This window comes from Myripristis murdjan, chromosome 12 (assembly GCF_902150065.1).
Source record: "Myripristis murdjan chromosome 12, fMyrMur1.1, whole genome shotgun sequence".
Taxonomy (NCBI): domain Eukaryota; kingdom Metazoa; phylum Chordata; class Actinopteri; order Holocentriformes; family Holocentridae; genus Myripristis; species Myripristis murdjan.
The window spans coordinates 10,731,252-10,751,484 of NC_043991.1; the positions used below are offsets into that span (position 1 = coordinate 10,731,252).

The 20,233-nt window shown below is 40.3% G+C and overlaps 1 protein-coding gene across 1 annotated transcript in view; it reads left to right on the forward strand.

Annotated features, from left to right (window-relative positions):
- LOC115369253 (leucine-rich repeat transmembrane neuronal protein 4) overlaps positions 1-14,363 on the forward strand; it is an 88,221-nt gene extending 73,858 nt beyond the window's left edge. The window contains exon 3 of the mRNA XM_030065828.1: positions 14,043-14,363. Coding sequence (XP_029921688.1) covers positions 14,043-14,363 — 321 coding nt within the window. The remainder of the gene's footprint in view (positions 1-14,042) is intronic.
- The last annotated feature ends 5,870 nt before the right edge of the window (positions 14,364-20,233 follow it).

Consider the following 20,233-nt stretch of genomic DNA (forward strand, 5'->3'; position numbering starts at 1 on the left):
TACTGACTGCTGTTCAAAGTGTCAAATATGCTGCCTCGTTTACACCTGCGTATGTTCGTGTCATAGTGCATCAGATTGAGACATTTTGATGTTGAAATTTTAACATTTCCTCCCAGTGGAGCTTGCCCAAGGATCACCATATTACGGCTCTGTGACTTCCACAGAGCCGAGCCTTGAATGTTCTGCAAATCTATTGAAGCCGCAGCACAGAACTCCTGTCTGAGGGGTATAAAACACATTTTCTGGTTTGGAGCTGATAACACAACCATATTATAAAAAAGTAATGCAGGTCTAAAGTGTGTCTCATACTGTATATGCATATATCAGAATTTGGACACCGCTTGGAAGATGTCATACGGATGTTTGCTTTTGTGAGCAAGGACGTGCGTGCCAGTCGGCCACTGTTGTGTGTATCTGTAGGTGTTGGGGCGGGTGTTTGTGTGTCAGGGGAGGTGTGCCTACAGGAGTAGTCTGCTAATTTCACTAACAGCAATTTGAATATTGTTGCTCCATTACAATAGCAAGCACCAAGAGCCACCTGATGAAATATTTATCAGGGATTTGAGGATTGAGGCAGTTTTAATTACCATTTGCTAAACAGGCATTTCACAAGGTTTACTATAGTGCCATTGGTCCTGTCATTCAGTGTTTGCTTGTCTGCGCTCACGGCGGCGTGTTTTGTTTGGTGGTGTGCACATTTGGAGAAGACAAAGACGGTAAACTAACACAAACCTGCACGAAGAGGTCTGCTTTGTCCTCGTTAACCCATCACTTTGACTTCTTGGTCAAAACCTCTCCTTTTTTAGATTTTAAATCAACTTATCTTGCAACAGAAGGTCACAGTTTCACTTCTATGTATCAGGATATAGTGTGTCTTGGAGCAGCCGGCCTATATGTAAGAGCACCTTAATCAAATCCATGTCAGCAACCGTGACCAAAGGAGGTGGAGACTCAAGCTATGATGAATGGCTCACAAAAGAATATATGAGTGTGTTCCAGTCGTACTATTTAACATGATCGCTTTAATGCAGTTGATTGTGAAATGGTGGGTGAGCACTGTAATAGATACATGTATTGTCACACAATGATAAGCTGATCAAAGAGATTTATCACACAGTCTCTGAATTCCAGATGACTATATTTCTCACTGCCTCAAAGTTCACGGCCATTTGCATTGCTTCTTATTGAAATTCAGAGTAGAGATGTTGTAGCCTCAAAGGAACTGTCTGGTCAAGCTGCCTCAGTGAAAGGTTCTCTCTTGAGGGATTTTCTCTGCTCTACATGTAGGCAAACCTGCTCCTTTAGAGACCGCCTCAAACAACTTGGATTTTCCTTCCATCACTTAAGCCCTATGGCTAATTATCGTTTCAGATGAAAACATACGCCTCCTCGTTAATTCAACACTCCACAATCTATCATAATTACTGCCAAATAAGTTGTTGTTATCGTTTTAATTTAAATTAGTGCCTGAGATTCGCATTCACGAGAATTCTTAATATTAAAGAGTATATGCACATTCATGCACAGTCTTGCATAGAAATAGGATAAGAAATATATCTATCTATCTATCTATCTATCTATCTATCCATGGGTATATATGTATGAGCATATACACATAGATAGACAAATGTATATCTATGGAAAATGCATAAAAATACACAAATATTATTGCAAATATCCAGGGGCCATAGCATATGTATGGCATAAAAACGAAAAAAAGAAAAATAAGACATACATCATTAAATTAAAAATAATAAATAAATAAATAAATAAATAAATAAATAAATAAATAAACAGTTCATATGTAGGCCATCTCCGCAGTTTTCTAAGCCTGGATCAGCACCCAGAGCAGCTCTTCCTAAGGCTGGTTAAAGCCTCTGTAATGCTGTTCTCTGACTCATCCAAGCCACACAGAAAATCGTACAGCGATGTCTGAGAAGTTGAAGGAACATAAACAGCTGACTGGCACTGTGCCATCTGGGAACCTGAAGCAGCGACCTCACAGCGTCACAGTGAGCCGCTATGAGCCTGCCTCTCCTGTTGCTCCGGCAGAGATCAGCTTTACACAGATGCATGCAGAAAGCTCTAAATAATGAACTTTTTTTTTTTTTTTTTTTTTTTTACTTTAACAGAACACACAGCATTTGCAAAGCAGCATATTGGACCGAGCATATAATGTACAACACTGTCCATCAATATCTCTATCATTCAAATCATCAGTGAGAACATGACTGAGGTGTTTTATTTATTTACATATCATAAGAGGAATATCCCCCAAGTGAAACACAGGGAAAAACTAATTCCCTCTCCTCTCTACTTCTGACTATCACAGCATTATTTTTTTTTAAATTAAATGTAATGTCATATTCATTGCTGTAATGTGAGCACACCTTCAGTAATTACTGCAGTCCTGCTCTATGTCGACTAAAAATTACCAGGTGAACAGCATACATAAGATGATTGATAACAGAGCTTCCAGTCTGTGATACAACCATTTAGTTGTTTCCGATAGGTCATCCATATATAACATAAGAACAAAATAGGTGACAGAATTCCACCTTGGCGAACACCATTATTTACATAAAATGGGTCAAATAAAGCATTGCCCCATTTAACCCACACTGTCTGATGGGCATAGCAGAAACTGGTATTCTAAGTATATGCTTTGGAACACCCCTAGCAAACCATGTCATAAATATTTTTCCGTGATTATTTCTGTCAGAAGCCTTGGATGCATCAATGTAACACATAAATACAGTGGCATTCTGGCTTCCTTATTTAGCCACTATTTCTCTCAAAACATAAATATGCATATCCGTGGCATATTTTCTTTTAAAACTAAACTGATTATTAGTGGTGAGAACAAACATTTCCAACCTTGTTAGCAGGATTCTTTCCAGCACTTTAGAAAGAACACTGGCAAGGGCAATAGGTCTATAATTACCTGTGCTATTTAGTTTACCAGCGTTATCCTTAATGACAGGCACTAAGATTGAGGATTTTACTATTTTAAAACAAAATGCTTGAAAGCACGAATGCTGCCTCCTCTCTCTCTCTCTCGCTCTCCTCTTTCCCTACAAACAAATAAGATACCTACTGTTAAATCAAAGTTGCTGCCACTCTCATGCCTTCTCACTAATGGAATCATAGACAGAGAGAGGAGTGAAATGTGGCATTTTACCAACAAATAATTCAATCAAACTGGCATTTCACACCACAGTCCATTCTCATTCGGAAATGAAATTCATTGATTTGGAAGACTAAAATTGCAGAAACATGCTTAAAAAGTTCCAACTAGAACAATGGGGATGTCAAGCTACGTTTACAAGCCTGACTATACAGTGTAACCTTATCGATATCTAACTGTCCTAATAGACAAAGATAAAGCATCCCAGAAGAACACAAGGAAATGTTCGACCATGAAAGGCTGCATGGTGCTTTGAGCTGCACTGCATTGCATTAGTTTGCATCAGTGAAAGTCTACCTTTGTTAAAAGGCCATCTGTGTACAAGTGCTGGTGAGTCAGTGCATGGTGAGAGAGAATGGGACACAGATAGAGAGAGGGTCTGGGTATCAGTTCTGGCTGCTGCCCAGCTCCCTTTGACATGTCTTATTAGTCAGGTCTTTAAAAGCCTCGGCCTGCCTTCCCAGGCACACTCCTCCCCAATATCCCTGATTAAAGTGCGACTGACGCTCCCAGTGTAGAGCCAAGATGGCCACACAGCGTTTATTTTGGGTCATGCTCATTACTCAGACACACTGCCAGTGCCACTACTGGAAGCAGCACATAATGCAAGGCCATCTCCAGCCAAGAGATTTGGGAACTTTGAATTCACCATGGACCAGCAGAAATAAAACTACAAATTGTGCTCCGTTGACACTTAATACTCCAACCCGTCATTCTACCTTCTTAATATGCATTTGGGCACTCAGCGGTGAATGCAGGAGATTTACTGTACAAGCAAAGCTAGAGGCAATTGAAATTTGTTTGTTAAGCCATGAAAGAACATTGGTGTGCTCTGACTTTGATCATTTGCTTGTGTGTAGATAACAATTTAATATTAAAATAAGGAGCCACAAATGGTTTATCTACACAAAGCTCCTTCTAAGGGACCATGTTGTACAAATATTTTATGTTGAACAAATCAGATATGTTCATTGACTTGTTCATGAGGGCAGATAATAAAAAACACTGACTTGCATGGCCTGCTTTTAAACATCAGAGCCTACAGTCAGCATGCATTTGTAACACTATTTACATTAAGGTCAGTGGCCTCTGACAGGTTAGTGAACAACCCTGGGGTGAGACAAACAATTAGCAAAATGGATTAACAAGATATAAATAAATAAAAGAAAGCAAACTTCAATTATCCCTTGCTGTCATGCTGTATATGCATTAATTCCTTAGTGAAAAAGCCAGACCCTGAAACAGATATATCGTACAAACACTATGCAAATGCACTCAATACACTATGAGCTTTCCCATTTCTGTTGTTTTGCAGATTCTCAGCCCCCACCTTCATTAGTTGCAGTAATTGTGTATTGTGCAGGATATGTTGGAAAGGAGACTGGGCTGAGGAACGTGTTGAGCATTGAGTAACATTTCACGGCCCATTTGCTGTGGTCTGCAGAAGCTCCTTTACTGTACATACCGTACAGTGGGAGGAGGATGTGATGAGCCGACGGTGGGCACGCATTGGTGCGTGAAGGGGGCCCCAGTCCCTCGTTTTCTCTCTCTGTCTTTCCCTAGTTTTGTTTCTCAATCTCTCTCTCTCTCTCTCTCTCTCTCTCTCTTTCTCTCTCTGAACCAGCTTAGTGAGCAGAGGCATGCTATGTATGTGTTATGTGTGTGTGTGTGTTGTATCAGAGACCTGTAATCAACAGTCACTGCACATAAAGGGACTTCCAGTCATTAAGGAATTAGCAGGAGGCTAACGGCTTGTTTAGCGAATCAATTAGTTTTAAATGTGGACATGTGGGCACACTCGCGCACATAGCTCCATAAGGGAACGTTAATGTTGCACATTCTGTCTCTGAATTTAACTGACCCTTTATGACTTTAAGGCTTGCACAGCGCTGGGCAGTCTCCTTAGTCAAGTCTCAGGCTGTGGATGCTGGGCATAAAGTGGGTGTTACTTACTTGCAAAGAGTGTAGGGGATGTTATGCCAGGAGATAATGATTGGCCAGCACCCACGTTCTTTTATAGTGCCTGCAAGCAATTACCACAGATAAACACATATGCATGCACACACATGCTTATACGCATATTTGTGCACCCGTGCATATAGGGGCGAACAAATATGCGCACACGTAGATATAAACACACACATTGAAACACGTGCAGCTGGGAAATCTTCCTCTAGGGATGTGCTGTGTTTTTGCGAATCTGATGGTGTTTGGCTTAACACCCCCTCAGACACATCCGTGTGTTTTGCTCTGTTGAAAACCTGTCTGGTGGGCTCCATGTCATTGATGCTTGCCCGGCAACATCTGCGCCGACTACCCCCGCATGCTGGAGCAGCATTTTAAAGGCGACACTCACCCACACAGTGACACACAATCACACACACACACACACACACACACACACACACACACACATGCACACATGCGCGCTTCTGCATACACGCACATATACAGGGTCATAGTATTTAGGGGACAAGTGTTTATGGTCATGTTGTTTTGGCTGGTGAGAGGTTTTTACCGTTAATTTGCTGGTTTAGAATTTCACGCACTGACTCATCCCACATCTTAATATATGTATACATCTGACCCTTTTATATGAATAAATGTACATTTTGCACACTCTGTATATTTGTTGTAATCTTCCACATATTGTCTTTTTTCTAACTCCCGTGTTGCCTTCATTGTTATCCACTGCACATATGTAGTGAACAAATCTCAAAAGTTTTCTTGCTGCAAATCTGATTAACAGAATCCATTTTTTGTACACATTTATTCAGACAGCTTGCACTTAATATGTCTGAGTGCAGGAACTGTGATTTGGTTTTGTTTTATTTCTCCCATGCACTATATCCATACATCATTTTGCTCACTGACATGGCCTTCTGCAATTTCCTACAATAGCTTCCTTGCAGAGTTTGGTAAAGTTTCATCTAACCTAAAAAAAAAAAAAAATCACCAACCATGCATCCAGACAGTCTGAGACCCTGTTAATATGAGTAAATAATTTAATTTCATTATCAATAATGCTCAAGGGCATTGTTTAAACCAACAGGAACAACAGCAGCTGCTTATACATGTTTTGCATACAGACATCAGTTTATTACTATAGCCAAAAAAAAAAAAAAAAATCATCAAAATGCCAGTTTTTTCTTCAGTGTAATAACCAAATTTGTCTCTTGATATGATTTTTAAAGTATACCAACAATTTACAGAGCCATTTAGGATACCTTTGTATAAAGCAATAATCAGCGTTAGAAAAGTGAAACATGGTAATTTTATTTGCACAGTGAAACATTATTTCCAATGCTTATTATATTAACATACTGCTCCATTACTTTCAATTATTTTCAGTTGTCATACTGAAAAAAAATATTACAAATGGTCATTACTTTGGTAAATTGAAACATTGTTTTCTCACCCAGCAGGAGATATGATAAAGAAAAATATATGTATATGACAAGACAATAATGGCTTATGGTATGATGTGGGTGGAAAATCTGGAAAAAATAAAAAAATAAAAAACAGGAAAACCTTCATTTCTGAGCTCTATGGAAGCTGCTGAGATTTATCCTCTATGACAGAAAGTACTTTGTTCAATAACACGGCACTCTGAGATATGGGTATTCTGAAACTGTTTCAGTGGCATAAACACTGAACCTTTACATCAAATATGCATCACAGCATGCATCAAATATAGATGGCAATCCAAACTAAATTATGGTAATGTATCTCTACATTTCTTCCAAGAGGACAAAAAGGATAAGCATTACTTAAAGGACAGAGTAATTAAATAGTTATTTCCAATAACTGTCTTGGTTCAGTCTCTATAATTGCCCATTATGAACAGTGAGCAATTTGCAGAGAGCTTTACAGCTAATAAAACAACAATAAATAAACATTTATAAGATAAACAATTCCAGTATTAGCCATGAATTGAAAACAGCCAGAGACAAGGATTATGTAACAAGAACAGCTGAACTGTTTCAGGGGAAAGTATACACAGCAAATTGGTGTTATGTTGAGGATGGCAAATAAATACGTTGGAGTGGTTTCTTATGCAATTCATTGTGTTAATTGTACAGGGTTTGCATGAAGTTGGACAAACATAATGTAGTGTATTAGTGGAATTATGTTTATGCTAACATGAATGTGTATAACGTAATTGTGATCATGATAGTAATGTTTGTAAAGTTTGGTGCTTTACTAACATGAAGGTGATGCAGTTATTGTAAATTCACCCACCCATAATTGTTGTGTAATATGCATGTTGCTGTCCAGTATCCAGGCTCTATTTGATAATGTGATGAGAAGATGTGATATAGCTAGAGTTGAGGAGCAAAATCTGAACGTCTAGACTGACAAGCTGAGCACATCTGCAAGCCAAGCGAGCAGTCATGCCTTTCAAACAGCAAAGTGGCAGTAAGTAAGAAAAGACAAGAGAGAAAAGAACAGGAAGAGAAAGCAAAGCTCCCTAAATTAGATTCCTTTGTTTTTTTTTATAAACAGTTGCCAGCTCATGGCCGACCCCCCTCTGAGCAACAATGCAGCAGTTCAGCTGGCGTCAGCATCGCTGCCCTCAGTGTTGTGTCAACAGCCATGCAGCAGGTAATGTTAGGATACCAAGCTACATAACATGTTTTCTATATATATGTGATTTGCACCAGGACACGACATGTGTGCAATAGAGGGTTGTGAAATGCAGCAGTGACACATCAGTGAATGTTTTGATTGTTACTTATTTGAAAGTTTACATCGCCAGCAGCAACAATTTCTCTCGACATTTCATGAATGCTTGTCATTCTGTGAAGCTGACAGCAACAAGCAGCTGGTTACCCTGACTGCAGACACAGTTTATCAGTGTCAAAAATAAACATACCTACATGCCTTCCCAATAAAAGCTATAGTTATGTATACATAGCATATAGGTGGTTGATTAGCTGACTTGATGTGATTGACTGTCTGTGTACATACCACATGTCAGAGCGCTGTCCATGGTTCTGACAGAGTTCTCTCTTACCTCTCTACTTATGCAACTGCCTCAGTAACTCATTCGACTGTAAAATCCAACACATTGTTGGTGATTCTAGACTTGTTTCTTCACTTAGCCATTCAAGTATTGTCATGGAAGCTTCTTCATTAGCCTCTTGTTCTATAATTTTGTGTGTATTGTAGTATTATATTGTATTATAAGTTTAAGCATGCAGCTCTGACAAACATGAATCTATGTGATTGAGCATTTAGGATACATTAAGCCTACATTCAGATAGAAATATTGTATTACTTTCATCAGTTGTTTAAAATTTGGTTCACTGAGCTGGTCTGTACTAACACTGCCACCAATTCAGACTGCCTCTCTACACCAGCTGGGAACCTGTAGAAAGCAACAATAGGCTTCTGTTCTTGTTGATTAGTATGTATGCCGAGTGCCAAATCACCAAGATTTTGAGAAAAACAAAATGCACTTATTCTCACATATGATTGCTCATATGACTGATTCTAATTTCCACTGAGAGTGATCTAATATGACAAGGTGAACATTATGTGTTTGGCATCTGTCATTCATGGACAAGTATGCTTTGAAACAAGTTCAAGTTTATTTAGAGCCCAATATCACTGTTAACAGTCTCAAAGGGCTTTACAGGTCCACATGATTACAGCAAACAGGATGACAACTCCAACTTAATCCCTCATAGCTGGCAAGAAAAAAAAACTCCCCAAAAACCCAGTTGTAACTGGGAAAAAATGGAAGAAATCTTGAGAAGGAAAACCACCAAATTTGAATAGGTGGTTTCTGGATGTGGAAGCTGAGGTAAATTTAGAGGAGCTGCATGTTCCAAAAGTTCCAAAAATATATTTTCAGGAATACAATCAGCAGGGATACTGTGTCTGCAGAGGGAGAGAATAAAAAAAGAGAAAAGGGGCAAAAACAGCTTCAGCTCAGAATGAAACACTACACTGCAATTCCCCACCTAATTCACAGGTTTACAGACATGAAACTTGTAAACTGAATACTTATATAGATGTACAAAATGAACAAATAAATAAAAATATAAAGTAAACCTTAAGCAAAACATTAGCTGGAGTCTGTTGCCCCTCCTTTTCACTTTGTTACGCTTCTTTGTGTCACAATAAGGTGACTTGAGAAGATCAAAGTGTTTGGCTGGGGAAGCAGTCGACTTTTGAACAGTAGTGCTCCTAAAGCCAAGGGAGACATTAACATTGTTTGCCTGCGGCGCTGTTACTGGCCTCCTTAGCTGCTCATAAAGCCATGAATGCAAAAGAAACACAGCGTCTGAGGGCCACTGGAATACTGTAAAAATGAATTTATTGGGTTTGGGTCATTTTCAAGAGCCACTGATGGCTGCTGTAACACATGTGGGCCATAGATCTGCTGTGAGAAAATGATGTACAGCGAAAGCATCCACAGATGGAGGAATGAAATTTTCACCTTCCACATATGTTCCCATTCAAACCTCATGTTTTTATATCACCCGGGACCCACAGTGAGGCATATATATTGGAGTTTTTGTTAGCTTGCCCAGGTGTTATGCATTTTTATATTTGACTGTCTCCACTGTCCGCAGCCCGCTCAGTGGTAGGAATTAATAATGTCCTAATGCTGAGAGGCACAAAGAGACACTGATTGCATTGCTAATGCGTCAGCTGTACCTTGCAAGTCATTGGATAACCTGTATATATCAACGGCACCTTTTGTTCATTGAAAGCGGCAAAAAAGAGCATTTTGGGCCAATTAAGCAGGTTCAACAAGTCTAGCCATCTGATATTTATGCCTAAATTATGCTGGAGACAGTGCAACCTGAAGAGGAAAATGCAATTTAAAAAGAAGGGAAAATACAGGTATAATCTTCTCCTCTGGATAATGTTATGTCGAATTGGTTTTAAAACTCTCATCATTCTCTCTGTCTCCCTCATTTTTTCTCTCTCGCTCTCTTTTTTCTGCCTCATTCTCTCTCTCTCCTTCTCCTTCTCTCTCTCGCCGCCTCTCTCACTCACACACATGCGCGTACACACACATCGGGCCTACACATCCAGCAAGAGGCCAGATTTATGCCCTGACAATTTGATAGAATCCACTGAAACGGTTAGGAGTTAATATTGGTTAATTAATTCGTTGGACCTGGGCAAGGAGCTGAGAGGAGAGCTGAGGTGGATTGGGGTGTGTGGAGATGAGGTGGTGGCGGTGGCGCTGTGGTGACTGTCGGGGGAGGGGGAGGGTGGGTATTGAACTGAGAGGGGAATGAGGGGAGTAATCCACTGAGTGCCTATAATGTAATGAGTCGGCCTTGCTTAATGGAGTCCATTTGGGGGAGAAGGAGATATAGGAAACGGGAAGGTGATGTTTCTGGTGGTGGGTAGTGGTCGTTGAAAGGGGGTTGTCGAGTTGGGCTAGGGGAGCAAAGGGTAATTTCTGACAGATAACTCTCACCGGGAATGATTTCCAGTATTTTGCTTGTGTGCTGACGTTTTTCTGTGGCAGTTTTCTAGCTAGCAGGTCAGTATTCACGCTGCAAGGGGCTCTACAAGGGACATTTCTGCCATCAGCAACTGTATTACATGAGCATAACAGCAACTCTGTGGAATTACATTGGCTTGTTGTATTGTAGAGCCATACCGCTTGGAAGTGAGTAAGAGCAGGGCTCAAGGCTACGAGTTAGACTATGTTCATCTAATTGTTCATACTCTAACTTCTCTTACGCACATTCACTATTGCCACTGCCATCCTGTGAAAGGAAAAAGTGTCTTAAGCCATATTGTTTCAGTTTGACTTTCTCTCTCTCGCTCTCCTGCTCTCTCTGTCATACACACACACACACACACACTATCACATTCACAGTTTCCTCCCTTGTCGTTCGGTGTACTGCACATCTGCACCTGCATTCTGTTCACACTAATGGACATTCAGTCAAGGCAACTCACATATAGAAAATATATTGCAAGTCATGACAATAAGTTTTACTCTTGCAGACTAGACCTGCTTTTATGTTAGGTGCCGCACACACACATTCGATTTCATAAATCACCGCTGCACATGCATATATTTCACAGGGATATACATAATCCCCCATATAGAACATAGACCGGATCTAAGCAGGTGGAGCTGAGGAGGAGGTGGGTTGGAGCGAAAAATAGTAACTGCACACAGAGGCAGCAGTGGGGTGGCTAGAGATGCAACCTGTCAAGATAAGCTGACGTGTCATTTAAAAAGCATTGAATTTAGGGAGTGAGATGACGATTGTTTGACTCTGAAACGCACGCCAGTGAGAAAACCAACCAGCTTACAGCATCTGATTTTGCTGACTGAACATGCTCATTTGAGTTGATACATATTTTTTTTTTTCTTAACCTCTTACCATTCCTCCCCTTTCTTCAAAGCCACTGGTGGGGTGCCTCTTCAGGGGGAGGTAAAAGGTCAATAGTAGATGCTAGATAGAAGTGCTATATATCATCTGAAAGCTGGGACCCTGAAGATTAATTTGAGATGCAGCTCAGCACTGTGTGTCAAGTTATTCTAATCTGTTTAGGCCCTAGTATGCAGAAATACACCATTTTACAATAAGCGAAAATAACACATTTGTATTGCATGCGATAATTGCATGGTTTTTGCCCCGGAATGTGTGGGATTAGCATAAGGTGGCCATGTGTGCATAGGAAAGATTGGTGGGTTTCCATACAACCCATTTCCATTCAGATATTTTGAGGTGAGAGGTCAAGGGACTCCTCTGAAAATGGCCTTGCCAGTTTTTACCTTGCCAAAATTTACCCTAACTTTGGAGCAATGTTTAGCCCCTATGCATGATATATTTGGATCACTGGATTTCTTGGGTGATCTATATCAGAATCTTAACTCTAGCTTTAAAACTGCCTCATTTGTAGTAAATTACTCCACTCTAATCAATCACTCACTTATCCAGCTATTCGTTTTAATTAATGACAAAAGGATACATTATTTTTTCATTTATCAATAAAGGTTAAAATGAAACAAGCATCACACTATGTAAATAAAGCGCAAAAGGAGAACTTGAATATATAGATATGTCTACCATATGGCCAAACTTAATATATTAAATCACTGATACAGTTTACCTCTTTAGTCCAGCTGTCTAGAGTCAAGGCAGAGTCACTTAGAGTGTAAGAATATTATGAAAATAACCATACAGATTTTATATCCCAACCTGGCTTGAAACAACCCTTCAGAATGGCTTTTTGGAAGCCGTTAGACCAGCCATAAAAAGACATCTTTTCTGGAAGGTCAAATTCATACTTGAATCATTTCCAAGTAATAACGATGCTATACACACAGGTATCAAATCAGATCCACTTTGTATGGAAGGAACAATGATTATACAGAAATATTTAATAGTCCCATTGTTTTGGGGTTGCTCTTGTGCATGCCTCCTTTTATTTATTACTGAGTATGCTCTCTTTGTTGCCCTGTCATCTCCTATTGTGTTTAGCAGCCTGTTTTAGATTTTATTTGTGTCACTATTGGTCCACTATTGTCCCTCAGTATTGTATCTGCTTTCCTGTTGAGTCTGTTTTCTCTCCCCTTTCTCTTCAAGAAGTGAATATCTTCTTGTAAATAAGAATTTTGTTATGCAGCCCACCTGGTTAAGATGACTGGCTGAGTATAGGTTAAAAACAATATGGATAACATGGAAGTGTGGCACCTGCTGTGCGCCTATCAACTCCTCAAAGCCAAGGAATGTTATTGTTCTTTACTGTTTTGGTGTTATATTTGTAGCTGCTGCTGCAGTTGTTTTTGTTGTTGCTGTTGAGTGTTTCTTGTCGCAGAAGCCCTTGTAAAGATCTGATCATCTGTCTCTCTGCCAGGCAGCCGTGTTTAATTCAGGAAAACTGCCATCTTTCCCTGCTGTTTTCACGGCCCTTTCAAAAATCCCCTAATTGGCCTTTGTTAAGTCAGAGAAGTCTGTGGGTAGAGTTAGGGAGAGCGAGTGTTGTGAGAGCCTCATCTGTTTGTTTGGCAGAGTGTTAAGGTTGGGGAGGAGGCAGGAGACCTGACACATAACCAGATGTGAAGAGCGCTCCTGGCTGTGACACAAGTGACATGGCGCTGGAGCGAGCACAGGCCTATTTGCTCCAATTCTTGTACCAAAGGTTGAGGACAGCATCAGCGCAGACTGTGGCTGCGGCTTTGTCATCCACAGTGCGGTTTGTGTGTCATTCATGTATGCACGCCTTTTTGAACATGCAAATGTGCATCTACTTATTCTTTTGACAGTCACAGTGAGCATTTCGTGTAGCAGGCAGGATGAGTACTCCCACTTCTACAAGACATGCTTCTCATATCGGTAAAAAGCAATTGTCGCAGATGCTTCACAGCACAAATTCTGAAGTGTCTTCACAGCAAATGGGTCTTGGATAGTTAGAGGCTCAGGTGGTCACCATGTGAGGATGATTACAGAGGGCCAACAGTGAGCTGCCAAGCTAACTCTGCTCTAAGTTTAGAGACACACAGGGAGTCACGCTAAAATATTAACCACAGCTTGAAAAAAATATAGACAAACACTATATTATACACATATCATATATTTATTGTGGACAAAGTATATCATATATTTATTTTTGACAAATATTTAAGCAGCTGTGGCTGTTTTAACTGCAGAGTATCTAAAGGGCACAGAGTTTACAGTGTTTTATGATATTTTTTCTCTCTCCTTTTGCTCCCACTCTCTCCTTCCTTTCCTTCTTTCACTCCTGCACAATTCTGCTCCTGTCATCTCTATCCCACTTCATCCTCTACCTCTCTCCCTCCCTCTCTGTCTCTGTCTCTCTCTTTCTCTTTGCATCTATTGCTCTCTGTCTGCCTAAACAGGTCCCCCACCAGATGGGTGCACTGACGTTCTACCGCTATGAGCAGCCCATCGTAGATTACTGCCAGGCTCATCAACCCCTGCGGCTCAACATGGGCTACGAGGGACCTCCACAGGGCCTGGAGGGGCTGGAGGACCTGGGGCCACGCGATAGGGGCACTATACAGACGGTGGCACTGCCTGCTGTGCCCTCTGCTGCAACTGTAGTTGCCCCTGCGCCCGGGCCACGCTCTCCTCCACCTCCCCTTAGACCACCTACTGAGGGCCCCAGCAATCCTTTTCCTACTATTGAGCGCACCTCCACACTCACATTTGGACGCTAACAAGCTGAACCACAGGTGGTTGTTAGAAGTGGGGCAGGGGTCTCTGATTCGCCCTGACTTTGAAATGAAGGGGCAGGGGAGCTGGTTTTTCAGTGGGGGCCTTGTTTTCAGCACATTAGTATGGGACGACCACTAGAGAAAAAAAAAAAAAAAAGAAAAAAAAAAGAAAGAAAAAAAAGATTTGAAATCATGCCAGGAGGGATTTTGCATCTGAAACACATGATCTGAAGGCTGAGGTGTCCTGAGAAATTTGCTCATCATTTCATTTTCTTTTACAAAGCACCTCATAGAAAGTCCCTCACACTCCTGGCTCATAGGAAATTGAAATATAATCCAGCATATAGGACATTCAGTATCTGGTTTTCGCTGTGGTCCATGACCACAGCTTGGATCACCTGTTCCAAGCATAGTGCCAATCCACTTGTCAGGAGCCAAATGGAATGTGCAATAAACAAGGGTTTTCAATCACAAAGTGGGAAAAGCTGGACTGGGAACAATAATTTTAAAGGGAATACTGAGTTAGTCTGGTGTAGAGCTGTAAGGCCTCTTGCTGTGATTTTTATTAAAATCGTCCGTGGTGGTTGTTAACAAAAGAAAACCCATATAATTATTTCATGCAGATGAGTAATTTTCTCAAGACAAGACATTATCTTTACATTTTCCATCATTTTTTGCTATTTCTCTGAATGTGGAGTCTCATGCTGAATTCCATTAATGTGCATGTCAAACCAAAGAGTTTACTTTAATTTTCCTTTTGATGAACATAATCTATTTTAATGGTGTGCATTCTTTAGAATGCCAGTTGGCCTACAAAACTACTCTCTGCCAACTGAAGTTGAATCTGCCACATGCATTTACAATACAGCCAAACCTTGTGGTAGTCTAGGATGGGCTGGTCTTGTCTTGACAGGTCAACCAAGTCATCATGTGTTGCGCATATAAGGTGAGGTAGTGAACCAGACATTTTAAAGAGGAATCTATCATGATGATGTAGTCCAGCCAAGATCAACAAAAAGGAAAAAAGGAGGAAAGAAAAAAAAAAACACTTTGTATCATGTTCTATGAATTTCTCAATTATGCAGGTGCCCTTCGTTTCACAGCAGAATGGCCAGTTTTTGTATATGATTCTATTCCAGTTGAATGATGCTTTAAAGAGGTAATCATAGGGAATTTATGTGGTAAAATAAGTACATTTGATTGCAGAGTATCTGTACATATTCTTAAAAAGGTCCACTTCACTGAAGGTCAAACCTCTCACTGCCCCAAATGGCCTAACTCATTTGAAACATTGTTGAATCAATGTTTGACTTTCATCAAACTGGACTATTTCGAGAGCACCATCTTGCTGGGTTGGCAAAGCCATGGCCATGTGCTCTTTGTTCCCCTCTCCCTCCCCCACAGAGAACAACAGTGCCTAGTGGGGGCATGTTGAATCGGCACGTTGACTTCTCTTTGACCTGCGTACGAACCCATGGACCACACTGGGGATATTGCCTGACAACTCCTTTTTACGCAAGTGTGCCTGCAGTGTAAAGACTTTATTGCACTCTGTCACCCTTGGCCACCGTAAAGACCATCGTTACTCATTAATATATGGAGAGGACTTAAGATCCGGCTGTGATGGCCTGTCAGCTATCATCTCCAGCTGAATCCAAGCAGCTCATTATGGTCATTTTCTACTTTTCCGTGGTCATATTCCCTGGAGTTTGGGTGACTGTATGTGGCCCTCTCACAGTGCAACTGATTGATCCAGTGATAAAACTGTGAGGGGCCAATGTGGGTAACCGCTGAAACCCCACAAGAGGAGTGTGGCCACATGGTGAGGGAAACAAAAATAGAGAAGTGTTTGCTTTTTTATGTTTTTTTTTTTTTTTTTTTCTGTTTGTTTGTTTGTTTGTTTTTTGGCTTGGAACAAAAGAGACAGTTTTTGAGATGTTCAAAGATGATGTCAAGAAATTCTATAAGACTAATCAAAGGACAAAATCTAATAGAACTTATTTATCGTGTAAATAGAGAATCTTTAAAAAGGAAAAAAAAAAAAAGTACGTACTTCACTTCTTCTGAACCACAAACTGCTTGTGAACAGAAGAGGAGCCTTATCCACTACCAAGTGGGAATCTGTTACCAAGATAACTCGGTGAAATGGTTCCTACTGTAACGCTCCCGTTGTTTCAATGATAAATATTTTTCTATCTGCTCCCGTCACTATTCTATTCATGCCACTATTCTACACTATTCCATTCTACCATTACACAGAAATTTAATTACTCAAATCCAATCATTTTGACTGAAACACACAAGGAAGGTGAGATTGGAGCCCTATTATCGTGATGTACTTAAGTGTCAAACTTCACTGAGATCCATATTTTCAGTTCTGACCTCAGACATGTCTAGGATCACAGTCTTGCAGGAGGTGGTTGTATGATTTGTTGTCACTTTCATCCCATCCCAGTCCTCTTGTTTAAGAATTTCAACACTTTCAGCCATTTCAAGATCTACTCGGGGAGAAGAAGTGTGCTATTCTTTACATAGAGAGTTATACTTGTAAAGGATGTTCTTTTGATGTGCCATTATTTTGTTAAATGTTTTAACAAATCCCAAACCCAAAAATATAAGTGACCCAAAACTCTTTCATGGCTAAGAAGGGTTTTGTCCCCTTCGTGTACAGGACATTGCATAAAAGCAGTTGATTCGCTCAGTACGGTTGCTTAATAGTGCTGGTGGAGTTTACTTTGTAATAACAGCTGTGCCAATGTCTTTATAATGGGAGCTCTCTCAATTCTATCCATGTATTGTCTTGCCTTGCTCTATATCACCCCTGCTAACTCCTTGGCCTGAATTTCATGTCTGCCTCTTGGTGACTTGGGTGAACCTGTTTAATGATGTTCTATTTCTGTCCGCATGCTGATATTTTGGGAAACGATGCCCAGTTAGGAGGGTGCACTGAACCAGAGACAAACAGTATGGAGGATATTTCCTGTCTGAAATGCCCTAGAACCAGAAGCACGTGTGTTGGACAACTTCACTGTTTTTAAAGCAAGTTGTTCACTGATGCATTCTTTGCCCCCATCTCGTCCAAAGTAGAGTTCCCGAGCACTATAGGCTGTTAAGACAGACAGCAGACAGAGGCTTGCGCTGGGCACTTAGACTCTGAGGACAGGCTTTCTCTTATGCTGTCCCTCTCCTGCTGCAGACCACATCACTATGCCATATGTCGTCATTGCTTTAATATTTGGCAAAGTGTTAATATAGCCATTCAGCCCAAACACAATGATCAAAACTATTTGGCCCTCCATCTGGAATTGGAAACACTAATAAAATCATTGTATGTTCACAATTAAATCAGCCACTAATAAGCAATTGATTAATCATGACTACCTCCCTGATAAAATCGGATATGTTCAGTGGAATGTTCGAATCCTGCTGCCAGCAATTATTTAGTCTTTTGTCCATTTTTCTCTCCAATGCCATCAGAGAGCTGGAAGCACAGGCACTGCATGCTAATGATGCATGTTTGAGCTGAACTCCAGGACCGTCTGTGCTCGCCCCGCAATGCCAACAGGCTTTATTTTCTCTTCTGCTTTGTTTGTTTATGGTTTTGTACACCCCCACCCACCCCCCTCCCCTACTCTTTGAGTTTGGGCTCAAATCCCTACTGGGAACATTTCATTTTTTTTTTTTTTTCCCTTCCGTTTTTTTGCTGTAGGGGGGTGAATAAAGGTCTGAGGAATTGCAGTGAAAACTTTCATATTTCACTGTTTATGCTCAGAGGAACAGCTAAATACAAATCTCTAAAGGAAAAGGGAAAGCAGAGGAGGCGAGAGAGAGGGAGCCAGAGATACTGTACAAAAAGGAAGAGAGGAGGACAAATGGGGTAAGTGCGAGGACATTTTATTCTATTACGTTGAAGGCTCTGTGATTTTCCTAACTGTCCAAGGCAGCCTCATTTCCACTGGTGGAAACGGCCCTAACAGCTTCAGCCAAACTCAAACACAAACATTCAGGCACAAATATAAACATTCTGTAGACTTCATATACATACAGTGTATACAGACAAATATAAGGAGGTGCACAAATTGACTTGCATCCTGTGAACTGCATGTATTATGTGCATGCTTGCTTACATAGAAACATAAACACACAGTCACACTCCCACACATTTGAATTGTTTATTTTAAACAAATTATTTAATATTACAACAATTAAACATGGTTCAAGGATATTTCCAGATTTAAAAAGAAAATTGACTCTATCACTTGAAATGGCTACTTTTTTACCACTGAAACTCGCATACAGTACAGTACATGTACACATGCAGACACAAGCTAAAAACAGAGGATGCACTTTGTTATATCTTACAGTGATGCACAGCGGGTTTTGATGTCATGTTAACCAAGTCAGCTGTACAAAATGTACCTCTTCCAATCCATGCCTCGGCATCTCTGGCTGCTCCCTCCCCCTCCAGTTCACCCAAGGCCATCCACAATGGTTCAGTAGGTTCAAATCCATCACCTGATAAATAAATTTGAAAAAAAAAAAAAGAAAAAAAAAATTCCAAGCCAGATGTGGATTTGCAGCTCCTCTTCTTCTACTGTGCATCTGTGTCTTACCTGCAGGCAGCACTGGGCCATACCTTTACAGCACATGGTTAAGTATATATATACAGATGGAGGAGGGGAATAAGCAGAAAAAACAAGCTAAAGCTCCCTACCTGCCACTTTCAGATTCCCTATCTAAAGTTTTTTATTTTGTCGGCGTATCGTTATGTTTGTTGTGTTGACTCACCACTAATTAGGCTGTCTCTGTTGTCAACAGACTGTAAAATGGTAAGAATTAGAAACTTTGTCATGCTAACAGGCATAAAGAGAGACTGGAAGCATTGCTAGTGAGTTAGCTATACCCTGCATGTACCCAGATGGCCTGTGTGTATCTATAGCAGCACCTACCCCTCTACCTCCTCTGAACCAATGCCACCATTACTGATGTTCAGGCCAGCGCGGTCCCCATTGATTGTTATTGTTCCATGCTGTTTCACATTAGCAGGAAGTCTTTAACCTTTGACCCTTATTGTCCTGACTCTGTTTTTCTGTCATTGCTCATATCAGAGGGGACACAGAAAGGGAAGGCATGATCATTAACCTCTGTCAGAGAAACACACTCTTTCGTTTGTCTGACAAAGCCCGTTTACGCCCCTAATTGGATTTATGTGAATGCCGAAGAATGGGAGGTTTTATTTAAATGGACTGCATTTTATTGCTGTAGTTGAGTTGCAAATGCAGTGAGAAAAAAATATAAATAAATAATAAGAAAGCTGACGGAAAGCAATATCAGTATCAGTGTTTATTTCCTTACATGCTGAAAGCACCCCCCCCTCCTCCTTTTTTTATTTTTTTTTGCTGCTTTTCAAATGCTTTCCATATGAACAGTGGGATTCCTGCTTTCTCCTTCTCATTCATTTCCTGCAGAGAGCACTGATTTCTGTAGGGTGTAAATATGCGCTGCATTGTTTTCTTTGGTAGTTGGTTTGTTGATGTTTATTTTTTTTTATTATTAATATTATTTTTATTTTTTATTTTTTTGTTTCTTTGGTTTCTGATTCTTTTTACTGTATTCAGACCTAAAGCATTTTTGTGGAGAGCTGGTCCAAGCGCAAAAATATGGCTCTTCTTTGAGTATATTATTGTCAGAAAATGTTTTGTAAAAATTTTGATGATGATATCAGAAATAAAGAAATCTAAAGATGGGAGGTGTGGTGTCTTGTTTGAGTGACTGCAGTGTAATATATTCCAGATTTCCATACTGACGATAATGTAATGTAAAAGTGAGAGAAATTATTTCTCCAGCATTAAAGTAATAGGTGGAGACACTTA